The sequence below is a fragment of the Callospermophilus lateralis genome, chromosome 3 (genome assembly GCF_048772815.1).
Source record: "Callospermophilus lateralis isolate mCalLat2 chromosome 3, mCalLat2.hap1, whole genome shotgun sequence".
In the NCBI taxonomy this organism is placed as follows: domain Eukaryota; kingdom Metazoa; phylum Chordata; class Mammalia; order Rodentia; family Sciuridae; genus Callospermophilus; species Callospermophilus lateralis.
In genome coordinates this window covers 79,904,184-79,922,157 of record NC_135307.1, presented here as the reverse complement: position 1 = coordinate 79,922,157, position 17,974 = coordinate 79,904,184, and the positions used below count along the sequence as shown (strand labels likewise).

Here is a 17,974-nt window from a genome sequence, read left to right as displayed (position 1 = left end):
ACATTCAAATATCTTTCAAGTCGATAGATCTCACATTTGTAGCTTATAAGACAACTCCCCCAAAATAGCAAAACACCAAAATACCCCCTCAACTCAAAATATCTTATACAAAATCATACAAAATCAAAGGGACCCAACAAAACTCTGCAAGTGCTGAATATGTGTATTATTTTGATTGTGATCATTACCTCTCAGGTGGGTGCATGAGTCAATCTCATCACACTGTGCACATTAATTATATGTGGTCATTATGTATCAGTTTTATTCAAGTGCAGTTGTAACTTCCAAGATTGGATTAAATCCATCCTTTACTATTTTTATAAATAATGAGAAGTGTACATACAGTTGTCCTCACTTATCCACAATTTCACTTTCCACAGTTTTAGTTCCCCATTATAAACCATGGCCTAAAAGAAAGGTCAGTATAGGACAGTGGACACTTTGAGGGGAGAGCAGAGAGCTCCAACTCACTACTGAAGTGCACTGTGACAATTGTTCTGCTTAAATAGTTATTGCTGCTAATCTTATCATGTCAATTAACTCTATTGTAGGTGAGTATGTACAGGAACAAGCAAAGTTATGAGGGTTCATTGGCTTCAGACATCTTCTGTGGATCACGGAATGTATGCTTCTTGGAAAGGGGGACTACTGAATATACATTCATCAAAGGAGATTTTTTTCCTTGTATTTCTTGGTTTTTGATTTTTATTTTCAACTAATTTGATGTGAAATATGTGATTATCATCTGCCTTTTGCACTTTTTTTTCTGACCCATCTACTCACTTCCCTCTTCTCTCCCTCACTCTCTCATTGTTTCCTTACTACTTTCATTTGTTTTCTCACACCTTTACATGAACTTATTTGCTATACCATACATTATTGTATCCTAAGGCCCTAGGCCCAAAGTTATCTCAGTAAAAGAACCTAAAAAACTCAAGGCTTTCTCTCAGGCTGGGACTCCAGAACCTTCCTAGTACTGCCTCATTCAACCACAAGATCCTTGGACTCTTTCACAGATGTGAAAATGCATAAATGAGGCTACTTACCTGTCCATGTTCCGTAGCTATGAAGTGAAGGAGCTGTGAGAGGCAGAATCTGGGCAAGGACATTCATTGGTTTAGAGGAAAGCTGCAGGGAGTATAGGATTTCTGTGAACCTTGAAGAAGTAGTAGGACCTTAGTGATGCAATAAAGCATTTCCTTACAGAGTGTAAATGTTTTGTAATTGAGGCTGTAATACTTTTTATTTTAGTTATGATATAATTTATGAGTAATAACATGAAAAGTTTAAGTTTGCAGTTCTACAGTTACACATATCATTTGGAAAACCATCACACTGTCCAGATTTTCAACAATCTCATAAAACCCCAGACTGTGCTATGGTACCTCATAATCAACCATGCCCCACACTGCAACTCAGACAACCCAGACTCCGATTATTATTCCTACAGTTTTGCTTTTCTTTTAGCTATTCAATGTGCTTTTATTGTATCTATTCAAGGTGAACAGCATATTTTGATACCCATATACAGAGTGAAGTGTTTTATATACTCAAACAAATTAACATTATCTTATCATTCTACATAGAATCTGTGCATACATGTGGTGAGAGCACCTATAAATTTTTAGCATGTAATATCACATTATAAATCACAGTCTTCATGCAGTATATTTCCCTAAATTTATTCATCCTAAAAATGTTTTAAAACTTTTACTCACTACTATTTTCCTCCCAGTTGTCCTTCCTCTAATTACTTTTCCCCTCTGTTCCTATTTATTAAGCTTTGTAAAAAAGTTTCTACATATAAATTAGGTCATATGTTATTTTTATTTCTGATTGTGGCTTCTTTCCATTTAGTTTAATGACCTCTAGTTTCATCCATGTTGACACAGGACAGTATATCCTTTATACATGATAAATAGTGTTCCGTTGTATTTATGTGTGCCATAAATTAATCAACTGATGGACACTAAAGCTAACAATGTCATGGCTTTGGGGAATAATGCTGCAATGAAAGTGAGAACCCAGATATCTCTTTGAGGCTCCTATTTCATTTGTTTGCATACTTATCCAACTGTGATTACTGCATCATACAGTAAGTTTATTTCTAACTTTTGTCAATCCTTTATACTGGGATGCATACCTACTATATAAATGAGTTCCCTTTTTCCACATCCTCAGCAGAACTTGATCTCTCTCAATTTTTTTTTTTTGGTACTAGTGATAAAAACAAGGACACCAAGCATGTTAGGCAAATGGTATACCACTGAGCTACAGAACTTTATATTTTGAGATATAGCATCTCCCTAGCTTGCCCAGGCTGATTATGGAATTTGGGATCTTCCTGCTTCAGCATCCCCAGTAGTGAGGATTGTAGGCATCCTGACCCATCTGATCTCTTTTACTTTCCTTCTTTTTTTCTCTCTTTTTATTCTTTGATAGAATACATTCTAATAGTTTAAGGTGTTTTTTTTCTCATTATGGTTTTGAGTTGCATTTCTAGAACCATCCAGCGTGTTCCCTTCTGAGTCTAGGTTTCTTCACTTGAGATTTATTTACTTGCTTGTGTGTACTAGTAATTTCTATTCATTTCTGAGTCACATTCCATTACATGGATATTTTCTCATTAATTTCCCACTTCAGGACATTTGGGCTATGTCCATCATATAGTGATTAATTATAAAATTGTGTGAACACTCATGGGCTTGTGATACATATGGGTTTTCTTTCCCCCTTAAATAAATAGCCAAGAGTGGGTTTGCTGAGTCAAATGGTTTACTTAATCCTGTAAGTCCTTTTAAGAATTATATCATAAAGATGAAATGTATGGCTAATATACATAAGAAATTATATACATAAGCATGTGTATCAAGGTATTGGTGCAACTCATTCAGAGGTTTTCTCTAAAGCAGTATGGCTCTCCATAATGCTGTGGAAAAAATGACATTTTGTATCACTAATAGAACTGGTAGGTGGCAAATTTGACAACAAGAAATTGGAATTAAATAGTTTCAATGTAAAAGTACCCATTTTCCCCTTGTGAAGTCAAAGGACTTTAATGGACATGTTCATGGAACACAACCTACTTCCAGGTGGACACATCAGATGACAGAGTCCCTGAGCACTGTGGATTATCCCACAGCCCAGGTCTGCTTTCTCACCCTCTCAAGTCTCCTTGAGAGATGTCACTCATACTTTATATTGATTTGCAATTGACTATTAACAATGCTATAAAATTTAATTCATATTAATAACTGGGGAAAGAATTCTGTGTGATTCATTTATTATGAAGAGCTGCTGAAGGTAGAGAAGTTATATTTTCATGTTCCCATTGTTAATTTTTTCATCAAATACTTCAAGGCAGAACTCTTCCTAAAGATAGAGTATAAATATGTGGAATTTTACAAGAAAAACCAGACCATCTGAATATGCCTAACATGCCAGGAGCCTCCACACATATTGTCTGACCTAATTTTCACAATATCCCCATAAAGTGGACCTCATTGTGGAGAGGTTGCATCTGTGGAAGTGCAACTTGTTGGAAGTCACAGAGCCGGAAGGCAGCATGACTGGGGTGCACATCTAAAGGGCTCTGGCTCCTATTGCTAAGGTGTCATCCAGACTCTGTAGTCCTAGTGGCTTTTTTTCCTTTCCATGGCAAATTCAGAGGCTTTTCTCCATATGGTTCTTTGATGAAAAAGTGCTCAAGGCCCAAAACTAATTTGATAAAAAACTTGAATTATTTTAATAAAACTTCTTGGATCCCTCATTGTGTGTATATAGGAATTTTATATAAAATTCACCAGAAATTTGCTTTAAATATGAGGAAGAATGCAAAACACAGATTACATTAAGATAATATGGTCAAGTTTGTGGTATAGGTCCTTAACATCATTGTTTGTGATCAGATCTTTTTCATGAATAATGCTGATTCTAAATGTGACTAGGGCTTGAAATATATTTTCAAACCAGAGAAACAAACAACACTGTTTTGTTTGCATGGTGTAATTAAGAGTGTTATTGTCAGTGTTGGACATATTTAGTACAGATGGTATCGTCTGGGGTGGTAAATTTAAGAGTTCTGTGATTTAGATAAGATAGGCATATGGACAGCTTGATACTTCTTAGTTTTTGAGTTTCTAAAGTGAGAGCATCATTTGTTAGTGTGCCTATTCTTAAATACAAAAGGAAAACAGAGCAATTCAATTACAACAATTATATACATGAGAGTGTAATAGAATTTATATCTTTGAGGTAATTTTATTTATTTTTTCTTGAGGTGGTCAATTTCTTGCTTTATTTTGGTCTATAGTTCTGGAGCAGGAACTAAGAGCTCACTCTTGTATATCAGAAGTTTTGTTGAACTCAGATGGTGACATCTGTGGTAGTTGAAACGATAGGTGGCCACTGTCTTGCTGAATCATGTTCATAGCTGATGAGACACTTGAACTTCTGATTTTAAGGGACTTATGCAAAGCAGAGAATCAGAGTATTTATTCATTTGAGATAATACTAAATTACAGAATCTATATAGCCTCCTAGAGGGTCACAGGAGCTTATGAACATATGCATGTCTCCTTTCTTGGTATAACTGATTTTTCAAAAATTTAGCTTCCACATAAACTATGCACTATTAAATTTAGTCTCAGATATTATTTGGAGGGAATGGATTTGATCAACTAATTAGAGTTAGCTCTATCTATATAACCATTCTTTGAGATGATTCCTCATATTCAACAAAGCAAGTTTGAGGTTACTTAACACTCTATGTGAAACAGAAAGGATGTAATTATATTTATGCCTAAATGATCAGAAGTTAATTCATATAACCTTATTTATTCAAATTCTTTCTCCCCCTAAAAATTTCATAGTGGATTTTCACTTTTGATGTTAGTAAAAAAATGAGCAAATGCTTCCTCTGGAGGAAGAGAAGACATAGTCTTACTATGGGTAGGCACAACTCATTAAGGTAGCTGTCATATTCAGTTGGCCATGTTAACTGGCAAATGCCTAAGTGAAGATGTCCAGCAAGCAGGTAGATGTACGGTTTCAGTGTCCAAGATCAGCAAAATCTATCATAATGAAACTTCTTGTTCAGTCTTTGTGTTGCTATCTTTATATCTTTGTTTCTCAATGTATAGATGAGAGGATTCAAGGCAGGCATGATAGCAAAATCAACAATAAACATGTATTTGTCAACTGATGATGTGGGAAATGGCCACATATAGATAAATATGCATGGAGTGAAAAATAGAACCACCACAGTGATGTGAGCTGACAATGTGCCAAGAGCCTTGGACAAGTCCCCAGAGGAACGTTTCCAGACAGTGACCAAAATGAAGACATAGGAAAGGAGGAGCAGGAAGAAGGTACCTATGGTTATGACGCCACTGTTAGCAGCAACAACAAACTCAAACTTGGCTGCATCAGAGCATGCAAGCTGTATGATCCTGGGAAAGTCACAACAAAAGCTGTCTATTTTATTAGGACCACAAAAAGGCAAGTTGATAACAAATGTAAACTGAGTCATAGCATGGATCACTCCTGTTACCCAGCTGATGACTATCAACAGAACACATGTTCTTGGTTTCATAATGGTCAAGTAGTGGAGAGGTTTGCAGATGGCTACGTACCTGTCAAATGCCATGGCTATAAGCAGCACCATCTCTACTCCTCCCATGGTGTGGATGAAGCATGTCTGTGTCATACAACTTTGGAAGGAAATTACTTTGTGTTCTGTTAACAGGTCTGTGATCATCCTGGGAACTGTGGTGGAGGAAACACCAATATCATTCAAGGACAGGTTGGCCAACAGGAAGTACATTGGAGAATGTAAGTGAGAATCAACAATTATCAAAAAGACAACAAAGAAGTTTCCCAGGATGATCCCTAAGTAGAGCAAGAAGAATGTTATCGTGAGAATAACTTTAGTTTCCCAAGAACCTGAGAGTCCCAGCAGCACAAACTCAGAAACCACAGAGCCATTCAGTCCATCCATTGCTCTGGTCACAAGAGCTGGTTTTGAACCACCTGTGGATAGAACATGATGAAGAGTCAGAATCTGTGGTATTAACTTGTGCTTCCCATTCTGTGCACCAGAAAGCCTTAGTTAAAAATCATTGAATTCACTGATAAACATGTAAATAAGTAAAGTAATAGAAACAGCAAATTATTATGATTCAATTAAAAGGAAATTACACTGTATAGTATATGGGAATAAAAAAATTTCTTTCCTTTTTTATATGACCAGAAATGTTTGTTTTGCTTGCTTTACCTCTCTAGGATTTATGGAAATGTTTTCTAAATTCTTTCTGGGTGTTTTCCAAGCCTAATGATTTCAGGTTAACCAAAGTGTTCTCATACTATTCTGCTGTAATAAGACACATTTTTTTTTTGCTTATATTTCACCAGTGAAGTAGAAATTTACATGTCAAGATTGTTATTCACATGATGTGTGGGCATCAGCACTGGCTACTTATGACCATTAAATTAATATGAACACCTGGTAATGAACAAAAATTTTCTTTAAATATTAATGATAGTAATACTTATTATTTTCATCCTTCATACAGAGCTTTGGTATAACCACTTCATTATTTTTAAAACCACACAATTCATATATAGATATTGTTAAATGAGACCCATTGTGTTAATGAAGAATCTGAGTCTTAAATGGATAAGCCCTTAGAGTCATGATTTGTTATCCAAAGGTGTAGGATACCGGTAACCCATACTCTTTAATGTGGCACAAGGATAGCCCCTTCAAGGCACTCTGGAACTTACCCAGATATCATTGAATTGTATTTCCTTTAAATTCTGTTGACTCCTATCAATGCAGCAAACTTTCTACTTAAATATGAAATAGCTGTATGGTGGACCCTTTCTAATTACACCATACTCCACCCAACCCTTTACTGGCAATCTTTACTTTTTATTTATAACATAAATTAAAATAATCCAGTTTATACAGATGCATTCGTTCTTGTGCAGAAATCTGAATTATGAATATTTCATGCCATTGTCCATTTTGGGTCATCATTTCTTTTTATGTTCCTGTAGGATTTGATTCTCTTTATCATGACATTTTTTCTGTAACAAACAAATCTTATCTTTGGCTTCTTGGATTTATAATGCTGTTCTCCTTCCTGCCTTTTGTCAATGAAATTCCCTTTGTTCACACTTTTGGCTGAAATCGCTCAATTTCTGAAGAAATTCCTTATCTCAGATTAGGAACATAAATGTGATTTTTCTAATCCTGATGTTACAGCCACTGATTCATTGAACATTGAGCATTTGATGCAGAAACAAAGTTTCATAGGGTGCAGGCACTCTATTCACCCGTCATTTCATTCATTTAATGCTATTGTTATTCTTGACGGTGCAACAGATATGCAGTTCTAAATGTTATATATTACAAATGACACATTGAAAATTTTTGAGAGAAAGTAGGACTCAAAGGGTAAGTTAAACTAATCAACAAAAGATATCAAGAGTTTTTAAATTCTTTTTTTTAATGAGAAAAAGTTGATCTCTAGTTTTTTCCATACACTATAAACATCTTTTTCTGTTTATTGCAGCAGAATGCAAACTGTTTCTACTACAGCTCATTCTGAATTTTTCTCCATTTCTTTAAAAAATTTTTATTAGTGTATAATAATGCAATAGAGTGGATTTCATTGTGTCACATTCACACATGCATGTAACAAAATTGAGTCTATTTCATACTGTTCTGTACTTCTTGCTATTATGCAATGGTCACTTCCTTTCTGCTCATCCTTCATTTATTTGGTGATTCATGGGCTATTCCTATATTTTTATTCAATATCAGTTTTACTGATTTTAAATAGTACATGCAGATGAAATTTTAAATCTGTTCCTTTATCTCAGGAATCCAAAGTATAGTATCAAGAGTTGTATGTGGTATATACATAGAAAGTTCCAGCTCAACCTTCCTATCAACCTGTCAAACTCCAACTCACAGTCTTTTAGTAGAAACAATGCTTTTATAAATGTCTTAATTATTCTCTCAAATACCCAATAGTCACCTGATAGCACTCTTGTTTTCCAAATTGCTTCTCCAAGGCTCAGTTTTTATATCCAAACATTCAATTTAGTTGCTTCCTCTTCATTTCTATTGTCATTTTCTTTCTTTTGCCTTCAATGTATGCATTTTTCCATCTTAACAATTGAAGAAGCCATTGTCTCCTTTCTTCCCAAGCTCTGCCTCTTCAATAGTCTGTTTCCAGATCTGTTGCATATCTAAAGTCAAATATGATTACTTGCTAGTACTATTGAAGGCCTTTTGTGGGTCTATCACAAATAAATTTAATTTCTAGAGCATATCTCATATGATCCCAGGAGGTCATCAGTACAATTGGAATTTAGAGGATATTTCCATAAATATTTTGGGAAGGGAATTAATTAGTCACTGTTTTAAAAAAGAGGAAAAATCAGTAGAACAGATGAAGGGAATTGAGGAGAAAGAAGAAAAGATGGGTAAAGGGAAGGACTGTGGAATGAATCCAATCAAACTTGTGAATGTGCATGCATGATTATGGCATGGTGGGGAATGGAAAGGTAACAGTGGTTGATATGTTGTTTACATGTAAGAATATGTCACAATGGAACTATTTTTCTGCATAATCAAAATGCACCAATTAAAAATTATATATATGTATATATATGCGCTAAATAATTTATATATATATATATATAATTATATATATATATATGTATATATACATATGCTAAATAATTTCTAAATTAGTGGGTGTGATGAAAAGTGATATACTTACTCAGAACTACCACTACTGGAAACAGGGTTTTGTTGATGAACTTTCTTTGGATTTTACCTTACTTTTAAAATGAACTCCAGTTTGTTTTCTGCTGTGAGAACTTCAGTGAGAATGTGTCCTCCTCATTGCATGTGAAAGGGACTCTGGTGGAGAAACTTTTCAGCTGTGTGTTTTAAGTGGAGCAATGATTGGAAAGACTCTCCCTCTCTTTCTCTTGGGGATTCTTAGCCACCTACTTTCTCTAACTTAGTCCTCAAGGAACATGAAACTGTCTGTGCTAGATTGGAGCTATTCTAGTCAAATAAAATTAAAAGCTGGTTCAAACAGCAAATTGATGTTTAGCATTTGTTCTCTGGTGTGTGTAGAGGAAGTAACACTCTTCTATTTGTTGTGGGTCTCTGGTGTCACATGACTGAACCTAGATGTGTGTTCTTCAGAATTCTGTGGAGGGCAGTTCTGGTCAGCTCAGCATCACAATGTTGTCACTGGGCTGATGACTTAGGGTCCACTTGGACTTGTGCTTCCTGTGAGTCAGAGGAGCATTTGGGTCTCATCATTCTCAGTGCTTCCTTCAGTGGACGTCTGAAGTTCACAATTTGATTGTGAAAACATACTCTGGTATTTCCCTCAATGATGAAAGTGGAAGGTAACTCCTTACTGTACTGCAATATTGAAACAGCATAAAAGATCCAGTCTAATTTAATAAGGTTCTTAACAATTCACTGAAGACATTTGTTCTGAAGGTGGCCTTCATTTCTCCTCTCTTGATTTTGCTCACTCTTGGATGTAATAATCACCATGCTTGGACTACATCTTCTACTTCTGTTTCTACGTATAGGGTGAGCAGAGCACATACTGTAATCACCCCTATCCACAATTTCCCTTTATATGATTTCAGGTTCCCATTAAAAATTTCAGTGTGAGAAAAGGGCGATTAGCATCCAGTAAGACTACGTGGATGGAAAAAAAGAGATAGACCATATTCACACAATTTTAATTGTAATATATTGTTTTAATGGTTCCACTACATCATTGTATATTGTTTTGAGTATCTCGCTGTGACACCTTTCAAGGTCAGCTTTTATCCTAAGCCAACTCAGTCACAAATGGCTGAGATATCACCTTCTAATGAGAAAAGATTTTTGACCATGATTTTAGAGGTTTTGATCCATGATTACAGGGTCCTGTTCTTAGTGTCTGTGGTTGTGAGAACTTCACAGCATATACACATGACTCAGCAAAACAACTGACATCTCTTTAAAAAAGTGAAAGAGAAAAAGGAGAAAGGGTTGGGATCCCAGTACCTTGTTTAAGGACATGGCACCAATGAGTGGAGTATCTCTGACTGACTCCATCTTTGAAAGGTTTCACCATCTCACAATGACCCCAAACCAGGGACCAGGCCTTTATTTAATAGGTAGTTCTTTGGGGGACACATAAGGTCCAAAGTATAGCTATAGTATTTGTGTACCAGGAAAAGCAGTCAGAGAACTTAAACGTTCACTATTTGTTCACTTGCTGGTGTATTTCAGACACTTTTCTGGTACTACCATTTAATCATGATCAGTTCTACTCATTTGTAATTGAGGAAAGAGGATGACAGTAGCCAAGTCACTTGTCCAATGTAACAGAGCTATAAAGTGAGGAATGTATGACCCGTAGCATTTGGGGAGGTTGTTGTTTTTGAGGAGAGTTGGAGGTTGTATATGATTTTGTTTTATCTTCAAAAAGCAATGATGATGTTGGTGATAAAGTAACGGAAGTCCTATCATTTTGTGAATGCCTTTTAATTTTCAATTTTTAAATTTTATTTATGATGTAACTTATGTATAAAAATTAACACTTAGAAATTCTCCTATGTTATTTCACCACCAACCACACACTACACCCTGCCTCAGGCAACCATCAATCTGTTTTGTTTGTTGGCACAGTTGTGCCTTATTTATTTTTTTAAATTCATTTTTATGGTATAGACTTGAGGGTTTAACATGAAATTTTGATGTGCATACACTTAGTAAAATGCTTTTAATAGTAAAATAAAATGAGCACGTTCATCACTTCACATAGACATGTTGGGTGTGTGAGCATGTGGGTGTATGTTTGTCTCTGTGTGTGTATAGTAGGAATCTGTAGTATGAGTCTGTGTTTGTGGTTAGAGCTGCTACAATCTTCTCTCAGCAAAATGTTCTGTATGCAATAATATATTATTTACTATAATGCTCATGCAGTATATTTTATCTTTAGATTACTTATACTGTTTAGTGTTCTTTTTAAAATTTATTTATTCTAGTTCTCCTTATTTCATCCTCCACTGTGTTCCTGGTAACAGGTCAGCTTCTTACTATTCATTCAACTATGTTAAGTTTCTACATAAAAGTAAGTTTATACATTATTTATCTTTCTAAGTCTGGCTTATTTAATTTAGCCAGCTTACTCCACATTGTAAAAAGTATCCTTTTACAAACTTTTAAAGTTCAGTAATATTCCATAGCATAGGCATGGCACACTGTCTTTACCTATTGGTCCACTCATGGAAACATAGGTTGATTTCATATTATGGCAATGAACATTGGAGTGCAGATATCTCTAGGACATGTCTATTTAATTACTTTTGGAATTTATCCAACAGAGAGATTGCTGAGTAAAATATTAGCTCCATTTTAACTTTTAAGAATATAATTATCCACAAAGGTTACATGTTTGCATTCATACCAATATTGTTAAAGAGTCCCTTCTCCACATTACCAATACCAACTTGATATCTCTTTACTTTTTGGTAATTGACATTGTGAGAGGAGTAATATGCCATCCCATCTTTTTTATTATTTGCAAATGATATAGTGTGTTCCCTTCTGAGCCTATGTTTCCTCATTGCAACTGAGATTCATCCGTGTTATGCTGAACATTAGTGGTTTTGTGTTATTGCAAAGTATTATTCCACTGAATGCCTATTCTACCCACTTCTCTCCACTTCTCCCACTTCTACTTCTCCCCACTTTGGAACTTTAGGGTTTGTCCAGTTTATACTGAATAAGAATAAAATTGTGTAAACACTGATATATTTTCATCACATATAATTTTCATTTGCTCAGATAAATAGCTAAGAGTAGGTTTACTGTGTCAAATGATTTAAACAAGATCTAATGATACATCTTTTAAAGAATTATACTGAAAAAGATGAAATGTGTGGTCAATATCCATACAAAAGTTATATCTGTAAGTGAATATTTTATACTGTTAATGCATTGTTTTAAAAAGTTTTTGTGTCTCACCATAAAAACAAAGTAGATTCCTTCTGTCATAAACAGCTGGGAGATGGCAAAATTTATAGCATGCAGCTAGAGTTAGGTAACTTTACATGTTGGAGGACCCAATTTTCACTAGAGAATAAAATGGAACTTAATGGACATGTTCATAGAGCACAGACTAGTCCCAACTATATACATCAGATGACAGAGACCCTGAGCACCGTGGATTACCCCACATTCCTTGCCTGTTTGCTCACCTTAAAGCAATGTTTCTCACTTACATACTAATGATACGATTGTAAATGAGTACAACTAATCTTGAATTCAGTGTGGAGATTCTTCAAAAGCCTAGAATTGGAGCCATTACATAATCGTGTTGTACCACCCCTCAGTAATTATTTTTAATAATTAAATTCAACATGCATGCAAACATGCATGCAATTTATGCATACCCATGTTTATAGCAGTACAAGTCACAATAGCCAAGCCTAGGTTTGCCTCATTGGATGAATAGACAAAGAAAATGTGTTTTATACATATATATATATATATATATATATATATATATATATATATATATATCCACACACATCCACACACATGCACACACACACACACATATACATAAAATATGGAGGCTTACTTAGTCATAAATGCGAATGAAATTAGGTCATTTTCAGGTAAGTAGATGGAATTTGAGATTATTAATTGAAATAAGCCTTACTAACAAAGTTAAGTCACATGTTTTCTGTTGGTATATGCAAGCTAGAGAAAGAAGAGAGAAAAAATAGAGGCTCTCATAAAATGATGGGGACCATTAAAGTAGAATAAGTGCACAAGTTTGAGAGAGAAGGGGAGTTCAAGGCAGGTACTGGAGATTAATATTGGCCAAAATTGAACACTTCACAACTAGTCTTACTATTATGAATAATTATAAAGCATCAGTACAAATATTTTAAAAACAGAATTCATTGAGATTTTCTTTAAACGTAAGGAAGAAAGGGAAACAAACAGACCATCACATTATTACATAGTTTTAGAGGTATGTCAGTAATATCATTGTATGTGATCTCATTCTTTTCCATGAATAATGCTGATTCTAAATTCTCATTAGTGCTTGAAATATATTTGTCACACAATGAAACAAACAGCACAGTTTTGTTTGGACAGTGTGAATGGAGAGTATTATTGTCAGTATGGGACTTGTTAACTGCAGATAGGAGTCTCTGTGGTGGTAAACATGAGAGTTCTGTGTTATGGGTATACTGGATTGACAGGCAGTTGCTTGGTACCCCTTGGTTTCTGAATTTCCTAAATTTAGAGCATCATAAGATAGTGTGCCCTTTTCTCAACTGCAAAAGCAAGGCACAGAAAGAATCAATTACACTGAATTTATACATGAAAGATGAAAGTATAGTGTAATTTTAAAAAGTCTTTGAGTTCATTTGATTAATTTTTGTTTTTTTTTGGCGGTCATAAAAAATCTTTCTTACTTTAGTCTATAGCTATAGTTCCTTAAGTGTAACTAAAATGATGATTTCTGTCATATCAAATCAGATGACTTGTGTTGATGTGAGAAAAGGTCACCTATCACCCAATCACATATGTTTTCATATATCATGCTAGCTGAAACCATAGTTGGCCACTGACTTGCTGAACTATGCACATGCTGAAGGGACACCTTGCCGTTGCTGGTTTATGTGGCACTTATACAAAGCAGAGAATCATAGAAGTTCCTCAAAGGATAGAAGTCTTCAGGCTAACATCTTTGTTAGTTTTATGTAAATAGATAAAATTTAATTTACACATTGGTAAGAATGAAATAATATGAAGTGGTGTACTTTTATCAGTAATGTTTTTTAAACAACAGAAAGTGTTCCTAACAGTATGTCCTGGCTTTTGAAAACCTAGAATATTTTGTGTGAGAAAGATAGGACATGACCAAGAAGAAATGTACCCTGAAAAGTGAATAAATACTCCCAATACCTTGTTCTTCAGTTGGGAAATATTTAACTGCAGGGTCTATGTAGTCTGCTAGTGAGCCAATTGAGGCTCATATCTCAGCATGCTTTTCCACATGTGCATGCTTCCATTCTCAATATCATTTCCTCACTGATGGGTTCAAAGGTTAGCCTCCAAATAAACTATTTTCAATTAAGTTATGTCTCAGTAAGGAAATAGCCAAATGGTCATATAAAGTTTATAGGTGAAAGTTATTTATTGTCAAAACTCTGGATTTTTGTTTTGGATCTGGTTTTGTAGGTACTTATCACAATATGAAAAGTGTTCATTAATGAAACAAAAATAGAGAGGTAAGTTTGAAAAAAAATTTGTTTCAGGTTTTGTTTGGAGGGAATGAATCTAAGAAACTAAATAGATCTACTAGTCCCACATATATAAGCATTCATTGTAATATTTTCTGACATTCAGCAATTGAAGTGTGAATTCATTTTCAAACTCTACAGGAGAGAAAGGGGATGTCATTACATCCTTGTTATCAAGTGATCACAGGTTAAATCATATGACCTTGTTTATACACATTGATTCTGTATCCTAAAAAAAAAAGAAAAAAGAAAGAAAAGAAAACTTTTAACACAGTAGAATCATTTCTGAAGTAAATACTGTATAGGAGGAATAGACATAATCCTAGTATGAATAGGAACAGGTCAGTGATGTAGATGTCACTGCAACTGAGCACATTGAAGTACAGATGCCTAAGTGGAGGTGTCCATCACACAGGTTAAAGTAGTTCCTGAGCTCTCAACGACAGACCAGTCAGCCGAATCTGTCACAATGACACCGTTTTCTCAGTCTTTGTGTTGCTATCTTTATATCTTTGTTTCTCAATGTATAGATGAGAGGATTCAAGGCAGGCGTGATAGCAAAATCAACAATAAACATGTATTTGTCAACTGATGATGTGGGGAAAGGCCATATGTAGACAAATATGCATGGAATAAAAAATAGAACCACCACAGTGATGTGAGCTGACAATGTGCCAAGAGCCTTGGACAAGTCCCCAGAGGAACGTTTCCAGACAGTGATCAAAATGAAGGCATAGGAAAGGAGGAGCAGCAAGAAGGTGCCTGTTGTTAAGATGCCACTATTTGCAGTAACAACAAACTCAAACTTGGCTGCATCAGAGCATGCAAGCTGTATGATCCTGGGAAAGTCACAACAAAAGCTGTCTATTTTATTAGGACCACAAAAAGGCAAGTTGATAACAAATGAAAACTGAGTCATAGCATGGATCACTCCTGTTACCCAGCTGATGACTATCAACAGAACACATGTTTTGGGGCTCATGATGGTCAAGTAGTGAAGAGGTTTGCAGATGGCTGCATACCTGTCAAATGCCATGGCTATCAGCAGCACCAATTCTGCACCTCCCATGGTGTGGATGAAGCATGTCTGTGTCATACAGCTTTGGAAGGAAATTACTTTGTGTTTCGTTAACAAGTCTGTGATCATCCTGGGAACTGTGGTGGAAGAAAGTCCCACATCATTGAATGACAGGTTGGCCAACAGGAAGTACATTGGAGAATGTAAGTGAGAATCAACAATCACCAAAAAGACAACGAAGAGATTTCCCAGGATGATCCCTAAGTAGAGCAAGGAGAACGTCAATGTAAGAATAACTCTAGTTTCCCAAGAACCTGAGAGTCCCAGCAGCACAAACTCAGAAACCACAGAGCCATTCAGTCCATCCATTGCTTTGATCATAAGAACTGGTTTTGAACCACTTGTGGGTAGAATATGCTAAAAGTCAGAATTCGTGGTACTAATGTGCATTCCAATTTATGCTGCTACTTCTTTCTGTGGATCTCCAAGCCTAGAGTTCAAAAATCATAGAGTTAACTAAGAAGCATGTAAATAAATAAAGTAATAGGAGTGTCAAATTATTGTGATTCATTTAAAAGGACAGAACACAATATATCACATGGGAATAAAAGAATTTCTTTCTTTTTTTTCTATGACCAGAAATTTTTGTTGTGCTTTATTTGTCTCTTTAAGATTTATAGAAACATTTTCTAACTTATTTCTGGGTATTTTTTCAGCCTAAAAATCTCAAGTTACCGAAAGTATTCACTCATTATTATTCTGGAATAAACTACAAATTTTTCTTTGCTTAGTGTATATGTCACCAGTGAATAGAGATTTTCAAGTCAAGATTGTTATTCACATGATGTGTGGACATTAACATTCAATAAATTATGACCATTGAAATGAACACTTTGTAGTGAGGTAAAACATTATTAAAATAATAATATTAGTACTTTCTATTTACATTTTTTATGCATAGTTTCTAACCACATCTTCATTTTTAAACAACACAACATTTCACATGAGGATACTGTCAAATGTGATCCATTGTGTAAATAAAGAATCTGAGTTTCAAATGGATAAGCTGTCAGAGCCAGAACTTGGACCCAGAGGTTCAGGATACTGGAATCTATGCTCTTGAATATGCCACAAGGAGAGCCCCTGTAAGCGTCCTCGGGAACTTGCCCAGATATCATTCTAGAGTACTTCCTTTAATTTCCTGTTAACTTCTTTTGACTCTTATAAATGCAGCAAACTTTCTATTTTAAAAAAATGAAATATCTGAATCTTGGACCCTTTCTAATTACTCCTTTTTCTACCCAACCATTTGTTGGCAATCCTTAGTTTTTGTTTATTCCATAAGTCAAAATAATCCAGTTTGTACAAATGCATTGTTTATTGAGAAGAAATCTGAATTATGAATATTTCCTGCAATTATCCATTTGAGTCACCATTTTTCTTTATGTTCTGTGGGATTGGTTTCTGTTTTCATGGCTTTGTTTTTGTAACTCCTTTTGTTGTTGGGTTCTTGGCATTATGAAGCAGTTCTTGCCAATGAAGTTCCATTTGTTCAAACTCTTGGATGAAATTTCTTAATTTTTGAAGAGATCAGCCTGATCTCACATTAGGAAGATGAGTATGATTTTTCTAATACTAAAGTTGTGATCCTATTGCCTTGGCTTTTGATTCATTGAACATTGAGCATTTGATGCAGAAATGCTCAATTAGATATAAAACAAGATATTCCCTAATGACCATATCTTCTTAAAGAAATGAACAGTTTCATATGGTGAAGATATTTTATTGGTCCATCATTTCATTCATTTAATGCTATTGTTATTCCTGACAGTGCAATAAGTATGAAGTTCTAAATCTTATATACTACAAAGAACACATGGAAAATTTTGAAAGAAAGTAAAACTCAAAGGTCATGTTAAGCTACCGAAAAAAGACATCAATAGTCTTTAAAAATTTTCTTTCTATTAAGAAAAAGTTAAATTCTAGTTTGTTCCATTCACTATAAATCTCTTTTTCTGTTAATTACAATACAATGCAAACTGTTTCTATTACAGCTCTTTCCCAATTTTTCTCCTACATTTCCTATAAAATCTTTTTCACTCGTATATAATGATTATTCAAAAGGCTGGGTTTTATTGTGGCACATTCATACACGCACATAACATAATTTGGTCAATTTCATACTATTCTATACTTCTTGCAATTATACAATTGGCGTTTCCCTTCTTATCTTTCAGTTTTTTGTGACTCATAGGCTTTCCCTATTTGTTTTATTCATTATCAATTGTACTCATTTTAAATGGTATTTATATATTGAATTTTAGTCATCTGCTCTATCCTTGGAATCTAGAGTACTATGTTCAGAGTTGTATGTGGTATATGTGTAGAAAAGTTTCACCTTGAACACAACATCTTGTGATATAATACAGTACTTTTATAAATGTCTATTAATAAATCTCCATTATTTTGTAAAATGCCCAATAGTCACCTGATAACACTCTTGTCTGTCCTCCGCATTCCTTCTCAGGGAACAATTTTTCCATCCAAACATTCTATTCAGTTGCTTTCTCTTCATTTCTATTGTCATTT

The 17,974-nt window shown here is 34.7% G+C and overlaps 2 protein-coding genes across 2 annotated transcripts; both read right to left on the bottom strand.

The window, feature by feature from the left end:
• Nucleotides 1-5,062: 5,062 nt before the first annotated feature.
• LOC143394725 (olfactory receptor 4F15-like) lies at nt 5,063-5,998 on the bottom strand. The gene has a single exon (XM_076849376.2). The coding sequence runs from the start codon at nt 5,996-5,998 to the stop codon at nt 5,063-5,065; it is 936 nt and encodes a 311-aa protein (XP_076705491.2).
• An 8,427-nt stretch (nt 5,999-14,425) lies between these two features.
• LOC143394724 (olfactory receptor 4F15-like) lies at nt 14,426-15,754 on the bottom strand. Its single transcript, XM_076849375.1, has 2 exons — nt 14,839-15,754; nt 14,426-14,481 (listed from the first exon to the last, which is right to left on the bottom strand). The coding sequence occupies exons 1-2, from the start codon at nt 15,752-15,754 to the stop codon at nt 14,426-14,428; spliced, it is 972 nt and encodes a 323-aa protein (XP_076705490.1).
• Between the last annotated feature and the right edge of the window lie 2,220 nt (nt 15,755-17,974).

Bases quoted from the DNA above. Each gene is read 5' to 3' on its own strand.
- LOC143394724 (XM_076849375.1), bottom strand. From the start codon at position 15,754: ATGGATGGACTGAATGGCTCTGTGGTTTCTGAGTTTGTGCTGCTGGGA. The intron at 14,482-14,838 runs ATTGTGACAGAT...ATGAATTCACAC, and splicing joins AAGACTGAGAAAACGGTGTC to TTCAATTGCTGAATGTCAGA.
- LOC143394725 (XM_076849376.2), bottom strand. From the start codon at position 5,998: ATGGATGGACTGAATGGCTCTGTGGTTTCTGAGTTTGTGCTGCTGGGA.